General features: G+C 36.9%; 1 protein-coding gene across 2 annotated transcripts in view; it reads left to right on the top strand.

The window, feature by feature from the left end:
• Positions 1 to 9,284, top strand: part of CERKL (ceramide kinase like) — a 122,298-nt gene that overhangs the window by 105,429 nt on the left and 7,585 nt on the right. For both annotated transcript variants that reach the window (XM_032856053.1, XM_032856052.1), the window contains 5 exons: positions 5,526 to 5,600; positions 6,396 to 6,573; positions 6,663 to 6,722; positions 7,346 to 7,371; positions 7,466 to 7,574. In XM_032856053.1, coding sequence (XP_032711944.1) covers positions 5,526 to 5,600; positions 6,396 to 6,573; positions 6,663 to 6,722; positions 7,346 to 7,371; positions 7,466 to 7,574 — 448 coding nt within the window. The remainder of the gene's footprint in view (positions 1 to 5,525; positions 5,601 to 6,395; positions 6,574 to 6,662; positions 6,723 to 7,345; positions 7,372 to 7,465; positions 7,575 to 9,284) is intronic.

Raw genomic sequence — 9,284 nt, 5'->3', positions numbered from 1 at the left:
GGGTACAGATGGCCCTTCTTTTCAGTACATCTGTATCTTTGGGGTAAATACCCAGTCGTGCAATTGCAGGGTCATAGGGAAGCTCTATTTTTAATTTCTTGAGGAATCTCCACACTGTTCTCCAAAGAGGCTGCACCAACTTGCATTCCCACCAACAGTGTTAAGAGGGTTCCCCTTTCTCCACATCCCCTCCAACACATGTTTCCTGTCTTGCAAATTTTGGCCATTCTAACTGGTGTAAGGTGATACAGCAATTCAGTAACATGGCAGGATACAAAATCAATGTACAGAAATCAGTGGCTTTCTTATACACTAACAATAAAAATACAGAAATGCAAATTAGAGAATCGATTCCATTTACTATAGCACCAAGAACCATGAGATACCTGGGAATAAACCTAACCAAAGAGTTAAAGGATCTGTACTCGAGGAACTACAGAACACTCATGAAAGAAATTGAAGAAGACACAAAAAGATGGAAGACCATTCCATGCTCTTGGATTGGAAGAATAAACATTGTTAAAATGTCTATACTGCCTAGAGCAATCTATACTTTTAATGCCATTCTGTTTCACTTCCTATCCTAGGCAATGTAAACACAGAGTTAAATGCAGACTTTGAATCTGAAAGACCCAAGTTTGGCATCTCCACTAGCAAATGTGAGACTTTGGACAAGTTATTTAATTTCTTTGAGCCTCGTTTTTCTAATCTGTAAAAAAGATACCCATTTATATATATTCACCTCAGTATAAGGTTATTGTAGTATTAGATGGTATATGTGGAGGATTTAATACATAGTTAAACAATTGACAAATGGGATAGTTATTATTCTGGCTTCCCCTATAAAGGTCTAGTGATCGCACAGCCCCAGGTATGAAATTTCACAAGGCCACTTTAGTCAAGCTGCTTACAATGTCCTATGAGGTAAAATGTTGTAACTCCCATTATCGGAGTATAAAGAGATAACCCGGAGTTGAGAATGCCAGAAAGATTCATTCTCACTGCTGTATTGCCAGCAGCTAGAATAGAATGTGACACAGTGAACGTTCAATAACATTTATTAAGTGAATGAACGTAAAGAAGACATTAATAGAGCGTGTGCACTTGAATTAGGCCTAAAATGGGTAGGATCTGGCCTGATGAGGATGAGTTATTTTCTCCATTGCAAAAATAATCAATGCCACAGCGAAATCCAAGAGCATGAGGAAATAGAAAACAGGTCATTTGTTGGGTGATGACGGGATCAGAATTGTCCCAAAGCAGGGTGGCTCCGGGGGACTCCACAGGGAGGGGTCTGAATTGTATTTGATAAACAGTAGGAAACAATGGGAGTTTGAGAGCAAGGGAACACCCTGCTGGGAGGCTTTCTGGGAGAACTTGTGAGTAGGGGAGGGGAGGGGAAAGCTGTGGGAGCCCCGGAGAACAGCTAGAGTAGCCCTGGCTTCCAGAAGAGAGGAAAATACCTTTCACAAGTTTATTACATTATGCCAGCCACTCCTCCCAAATTATTTAAACAGTAGTGATGGAAAGTGATTATTTCTTTTCTTTTCTTTTGGAAAACCTCACACAGTATTCCCTCTACAAGAAAAGTAGAAACAATGACCATTTCCTATGAAAATAGGAAATAATGTGACTGGTTAAAAAATTCAACATTCTATCCATTTGATAACCACATTCATTTAGTATGGATTTCAGTATATTTAGTATTGTTCGTGGACAGAAAACAAAAGATACACAAATGCTCTTTTAGACCGTGAAGTCTTTTTAAAAAACCAGAAGAATTTAAAAGGAAACATACATTTGGATATATCCTGATAATTATAAAGCATATAGAGAAAACCTTTGATGATCTTTAAGCAGAAGAGAAGAAAATAACCTCACCTGGGAGGGGAAAAAATGTGGCCAAGAGGAACCAGTCATCTTCACCTTTTCGCATCATTTTAGTGTCTCTGTTTGTAATGGTGGAGTTTTTCAGCATTTCCTTCCAAGCCAAGTGGATGTGCTTAGGTCATTTCCTCTTCAGTAGTATATACACTCACATTAGAGGTCACTTATTAACTGTTGTGTATCAAAAGTAAAATTGTTATCCCCACAGGTAGGCATTTGACCTAAAGTGAATAGTTAGCTAGAAAAACTAGTGGTTATGCTTATCTTCTTAATATGCCATTTGAATGCACTTTGCTTAGAAAATACAGCCTGTTGCCAAAATTGTGGTCATGGTATAGGAGTTCCAGCTTATGGATTCCATAAAGAGGGGGAAGTCATGTGCGGGATGTACTAATAGGAGGACCCAATGCCCCATCAGGGCTTTGATGGAGAATGGGAACAAGAGCGGGGCAGGAAGTTTCCAGGCTGCACACAGAAGACAGTCTGCCTTTGAAGCCATTTGCCTCCTGGAGAGAGACACCCAGAGGGAGAGTGTTTAGTAAATTACTCCACTGAGCCAACAGACTAAGCCACTGAATTATGGTCAGACTCAAATGGATCAGATGTGGGGAAGCCTGTATTTGAACTGCTGGCCATTAGCAATGGTGTTTGTTGCCATGGGAACTGGTGCTAAGGAACTATACAGAGAGATTCTGATTAAACGGGTGGGGGAAGGATAGAGGAAAAAGCCAGAGAGGACATAAAAATAAAAAAGCAATCCAGTTGTTGTAAAACAAGGCTCAATCCACATACTGATGGCAAACCATATATTCCTATAGCGTTCACATAAATAAATTCATGCTTTCCAATTAATTTGAGGAGAATAAAATATTGCCAAGGGACTGTTAATTTCTATGGTATTTCAGGCAAAGAACCAAAGTGTAGGTGCAGTTTTCATGAGAATTTTAGATATGCTTGACTAGGAAGTCATTACATCACATTTATCTGTTTGGATGTGGGAGACATTAACGGCCTTATGAATATTCATGGTGTCTGGTTAATTAAGTTAATTGTTCTGCAGAAGTGCTTGCACTTCCAAGGACAATTTTTTTCCTTGTTTCTTTTTGCCTCCATAGTTTCTGTCTGGTACTTCCATCACTCATGCTTTACATGAACTGCTACTTCTGTCCTTACCCTCTTTGTATCTGGCACATTTTAGTAGGTCTGGGGAGGTGGTGGTGAGCAAAATTGCTGGTAGCTGTTAAGAAAAATAACTTTTCAGACTAATTAAAATGTTTACCTTGAGGTAGAACATTTATAGCTTTTGTGAGAATGCTAAAATTACATAGTTGTTATTTATGTGAACAACATGTTCTTTTGGCATGTAGACGTCTTTACAGACGGATCACATTTTGTTTTTGGAAATTGTACTCTGTCTTTTAGATTATCCAAACAAAAATACTGAGCAATCTATAGTATTACCACTTTATAAGCACTTTCCTCACAAACTTTCCTTTTTAATTCAGTGCGTAAAAAACTGTTCTTCAGGACTAAGGAATGGGTTAATCAGAGTAGAAGATGACTAAAATAATTTCTGGTCATGCCTCTTTGCAAATTCTATGGATTTAAGAACAAGTTGTCAAGGTGCAAAGCCTGAGACGTAAAAATTTAAAAAAGCGATCTTGAGCAATCTAAAAAGAGTTGTGTTTGGACATGCTTAGCATACTTCAAACTCATAGGGAATTAATGGTCTTTATTTTCTTGAGTCATGATATGTGTCATTCTCTATTGCACATGACAACATTACATTATGTTCTTTAATAGCCCTTCTAGAGGAATGCTTTTATGGTCTATTCCTAATTAACCATGATAATGGAGGGAATGTGTTTCATGGAGTACTGTAATCCATTGATAATCCTAAATATCTCACTCTAATTATGTGGCCTCCTCCAAAACCTTTACCATAAATCTGATTGGGAAGCAAAATAGGTTGATTTGTTTCCTTTCTTCCCTCCCACCCATTCCAGATTAATTAGCAATTAGATGACCAGAGGGTAAACTGTTAGATGGTCAAAGGATAATTGGAAAGGCTTAGGTAATTGACTCCTGGGTAAAGATCCACTGAGTAACAGGTTTCTGGACCCGTTGTTCTTAAAACTTAGGATGCCTATGAGTCACCTTGAGAACTTGCTAAAGCATGGACACCTGGGGCCTTACTTCCAGACCTTCTGTTTCCAGTGGTTGGAGGTGGGACCCAGAAATTTGCCTTTTTAACAAGCTCCCAGATGATGTTGATGCTCCTGGTCACTAGACCATACAATTCTAGATGAGTGCCTCTTCACATTACTGTTCAGGCACAAAACCTGAGGATCTTATCAAATGCAGACTCTGATTCAGTAGGTCTGGAGTGGGACCCCAGAGTCACCATTTTAATAAACACCCATTTATTGTCCTAAGCACCAGAGTATTGTGGCTGGAAAGTGGGCCATATTCTGAGTAACAAAGGTCAGAGTATCATTTGCCCTTTGATGAATCAGTTGGAACAGGTTTATTAATTAGGGTTGAGATGGACTTTTCTTTGAATTGGTATTACTAGAGGTCTGGAAGTCATTAATATTAGATAAGTCCCTTACGACGATTATTTTAATGACGGCCTTGGTTGAAAATGCCTGAGTTGCCTCAGCTTCTTCAACTTGACAACCCTAGAGCACATCAGTTCAAGTGATACAAAACAAAGAGGTCATGTATGACCACACAGGAGTGTTCCCAGCTAACAAATCCAGGGGCTAACCTTCACGCTTTCATAGCTCCTGGCTGTTACTGCCATTTCTTTCTTATAATCTGTAATTCAAGAAAACTTGTAGCCTCTTAATTTTAAATCCTTTTAACCTCCTGGGAATGGCAGGGGCCAGTTGAAATTTTTGTCTTCAAAAAAAGGCTTTTACCCCAAGATCTCAGAGACACAAAAATGTTATAGAAGCCTGACTTGAGAGAATTCTTTTCTTCTGCAGGGTGGTGGCAAAAATCCATGTGGATCATATATTATCCTAATGATTATGAAAATAAGAAACCTATAATGTCTCAAAACAGACTTTTATAGTGGTAGATACCAAGAAATTAAATATTTTCTTCATCGAGGATACCATTTGTTCTATAAGAGGAAAATCCCATCTTGGATGAAAGCTTCTCTCTAAGATTCATTAAAAGTATTTAAAAATTGTCTAATACTTTACAGTGATTTGAGATTTTTTTCTTCGTTACTATTTAGATTTTTATTTATGTATTTATGCATTTGTTTCTGCTCTCCAGGGACAGCCTTAATGCTGTTGGTGCTCATTTTGTGATAGAAGTTAGAAGCCCACTCATTGAAGTTGGAGTAGACTTTGACATATCTAGTACATTTTGGTAGAAAATAGACATTAATGATGGAAAAAGCAGTGAGCAAGTAGATACTATAAACTATTTACTAATTTTAAGTTGTTTAAAGGCTAAACAAAAATTTGGTGACTATTTGATGTGAGTCTGTGAATGAACACTTATAAGCTTCCATTAAGTTTTCATTTTAACATTACATAGTCATCTCTGTGTAAAGTAAGAGCAAGTGCATAAATGAAAACATACACTACATTGATTATACATGTTTTGAATTGATTTGGCAGGCTCTACTAACGTACTCGCACATTCTCTTCATGGAATCCCTCATGTGGTAACTGCAACTTTGCACATTATAATGGGTAAGAATTCTTTCAAAGAAGTTCCTGTTTTAGAAGGAAGTTGACTTTCTTACAAGGAAGTTTTTATATTTATTTATGACTCTTTTATTTCTGTCAGACACATCTAAGGAAGGACAAATTCTTTGTCCCTCAAAGCAGAGACTTGTTTTACTGAAAACCAAAAGTCAGTTAGGGCGAAGCTTCACCATTTGGACTGCCTCCCTTTTCAGAGCACAGGCACTATAAAGAATAGAAAATGAAGCTTTACTATAATCTTTTGAGAAAAAAACATCATCATTGTGGTCAAAATCACAATTTTACAATCAGATTAAGAAAACCCATGCATCCTTTTGAAGTATATCAGATACTGTTGTTGGGCTACCCCTAGATGGTAGGGCTGGGATGACGTTATTAAAAGAAAAACACAAAAAGACAATTCACTGCACAGCTACTCTAGAATTGTTATTCCAATTAATGGAAGGTCTGTAAACTCAGGTGCAATGCAAAACTACTGTTAAATCTAAGTTTAGTTTGCCCGTGTACTTCAACTTGACTTCTTTAACCATGTTTTACATGAAATAACAAGTTGTAGTATTTACTACTTTGTGTTTCTCCCTTAGTACCTGAAAAATTTACAAATGGCAGTTGTAGTAGTTATAGGTCAAGGGAGATGAAGAGAAAGCAAGGATATTTATCCTGGTAGGAAATTGCTTGAGATCTTCTATAAATAAATAAATAGGCTGTTCTGTGTTTGCCATTTTGACAACTTGCCCTACCCCTCTCACTGCTTGACTAATATCCAACATGATATTCAAGGGCACATACAACCAGTTGATGTCTGCACTTTTAGCACCACTGGCAAGCTTCTTCGCTTTGGGTTCTCTGCCATGTTTGGCTTTGGTGGAAGAGCTTTGGCCCTTGCAGAAAAAAATCGATGGATGTCACCCAACCAACGAAGGGATTTTGCGATCATGAAGGCACTGGCAAAACTCAAGTAAGCTTTTTTTTTTTTTTTTTCCTTAAACCAAAACTTTTGTATCTTAGAGTACATGAGTGTTAATAGCAAATTTTATTGTATTTTAGGCCTGAAGACTGTGAAATATTCTTTTTACCATGTATCGGCTCTCATGATTTACAAGAATGGTAGGTAAAGAGCTCAAAGTACTATAAACATCCATATCTTTCTTTAAAGCATGAAATAGTTTGATATACACAATTTTTTAGTCTTGTGATCTTTGGTTGTTTTTCTAAAATATTAGCAAAGAATATAGAGTAGTGTAATTCTAGACGGCCATGTACTTTTGACTTCTGTCTTCAGAAACAATGATTCCTTCCATCCATCCATCCATCCATCCATCCATCCATCCAATCATTCACTCATTTGTTCAACATCCTGTTTATTGAATGTTACATACCAGGCACTTTGGATACAACAGTAAGCCAGAAAACAAACAAAACCCATGGATTTTGCCCTCAGGAGAATTTCAGTCTAGTGTGGAACACAAACATTACTCAAAGCCACACAAAGCAAATGTTCTAGTCTTTAAAAGAAAAGCAAAATCATCATTGTGATGGTGGTTATGACACCACCTTTAAATGAATCAGCACAGTATAATGCAGTAATGGAATATACTCACATATTTTTACTTGATCTAATCTAAGAAAATATTTAACAAATTAGTTTCTTGAAGTTTCTCAATAGAATAGACATTATTTTTTGTGTGATGTGGTTTTTCTTTTGTTTTGTTTTGTTTTCTTACTTTTAGGAAGGCAGAAGGATCTCCCAAATCTGGTAAGCTTAAAAGTACCTCCTTAGAACTGAGCCAGACCCTGTTGACATTTTGCTCTGGTGAGGGCAAGTAACCAATCACTTCCATTGCCTTTAGACAGTAGTGATCAGTGGCAGACCATCCAGGGTCAGTTCTTGAATGTCAGCATTATGGCAATCCCTTGCCTGTGTTCGGTGGCACCTAGAGGCTTGGCACCTACTACCAGGTTAGTAAGCATTTTTATTGAATCACTCATACTTTTCTATAAACCAGGGTTTTTTTTTTTTTTTCTCTCTTTTAGAATACCTTGTTAACTTTTGGCTGGCTAGAATATTATCAACAGGTAGTCTCTTTTGGACTGTGATAATAGGAGAGATTCTAAGGGACTTTGCCTCAGAGTAGGCTGAGACCAACTGTTAAACTGGAAAGACTAGATGATCACTGATTTATTTATGTTACTGAGGCTAAAATATTTCTTAACATAATTTTATTATATCATTTTATGCCTACTTTGCTGCTTTATTTGTGTTTATTTACTGGTCATTGAAAACATTACATTTCTTGTATTTCTTATGAACGTCTCTACTTTCAAACTGTAGAACAGACATAAATATCTTCAGCATGAATAGCTTGTCTGTGGGTATATTTGATACCTTGGTCAAAGGAAGCTGAATTTCACTTATTTATATTTAGTATGAATAGTGGTACATACGAATCTGCTGCCCACATTTTCTTGAGACATTTTATATATCATTTTATCCACAAAAATATAAACCATCTCTTACACATTCTTTTCAAGCAGGTGTCTATTATTCATCTGAAAATCTTTCTCTCCCACTCCCATAGAGAGCATGGAAGGATCATGAATATTGCATAATATAGTCAAATCTAGACTTTCCCTGGATGTAGAATAAAAGAATGGCTTCTGTGCTGTGGCAATTTATAACATGATTTCAATGATCAGTTTTGTCTTCCCTGCAAAATATTTAACCAGAATGATTAACAGCTAGCAAGAGGGATTGATGTACAATTTTTTCCTCGGCAGTTGATATGAAGGTGATAGAGAAATATCCAAAGTTAGAGAAGAAGAAAAACTATGCACTTTGATATTAATAATCTAGACACCAGGGTCCTCTCTATCTTTAGTAACTGGAAGGGAGTTATTTTGAAGCTTGTGTGATTTAGAAATTGTAGCTTAATTGTTTCCTGCCTATACCGTCAGAAATCCTAGATAGATGTGTTCCTGCCTAGTATAGTTTCCCTCGCTAAAAGTGAAACCAGCTAGCTGACTAAAGGAGCAATGTTCTACAGGACTGGAGACAATACTTGTCTAATCCTACTTCATCTCTGACTCTCATGTTTGCTCAAGGAGCTTCATGAGAGGTGGTCTGCTCTTCTGGGAGTGGATTCATGCCTCTCTCAGTGCTGCTCCATACAGTTTTTAACTTGCCTGGAATTCCATTGCTTATTCTCACGAGGCTTAATCAGTATTGATTAAATTTTCAGAGGATGACTAGTTAGAGATTTCCTTTTGGACTGTAACTAAACACTCCCCCGCCTTTTTTTTTTTTTTTTTTTTAAACCGTTCTACCACGCCTTGGTTGACCAGAGGTATTCAGAGATTTATCTTCAGAATGATTCAGGATCATTGCACAGGAGATTCAAATTCCCACTTTATTCCTCCCCCCCAATAAAGTATAACTTAATTCAAAATACCTCAGTGAAAATTGCTGATAGAAATTAGTGTTGTTTTCAGTATCCTAAGATTAAATGCATAATATATATAAAACATTTAGAATAGTGAAGTCACATAGAGCGTGTTTCAATGACTAAGTAATGAAAAAGAGACACACAAAGTGCTTTTCATGTTTATGAAAAATTAAGCAATTTTTGAAGAATAAAAACACAAGACAGTACTCTGAATGTGTTGGCATGT

Source organism: Lontra canadensis, unplaced genomic scaffold, assembly GCF_010015895.1.
Source record: "Lontra canadensis isolate GAN:19392208 unplaced genomic scaffold, GSC_riverotter_1.0 scaffold11, whole genome shotgun sequence".
NCBI lineage: Eukaryota > Metazoa > Chordata > Mammalia > Carnivora > Mustelidae > Lontra > Lontra canadensis.
Note: the sequence above shows the minus strand (reverse complement) of the source record. Positions and strands in the feature narration are given on the sequence as shown.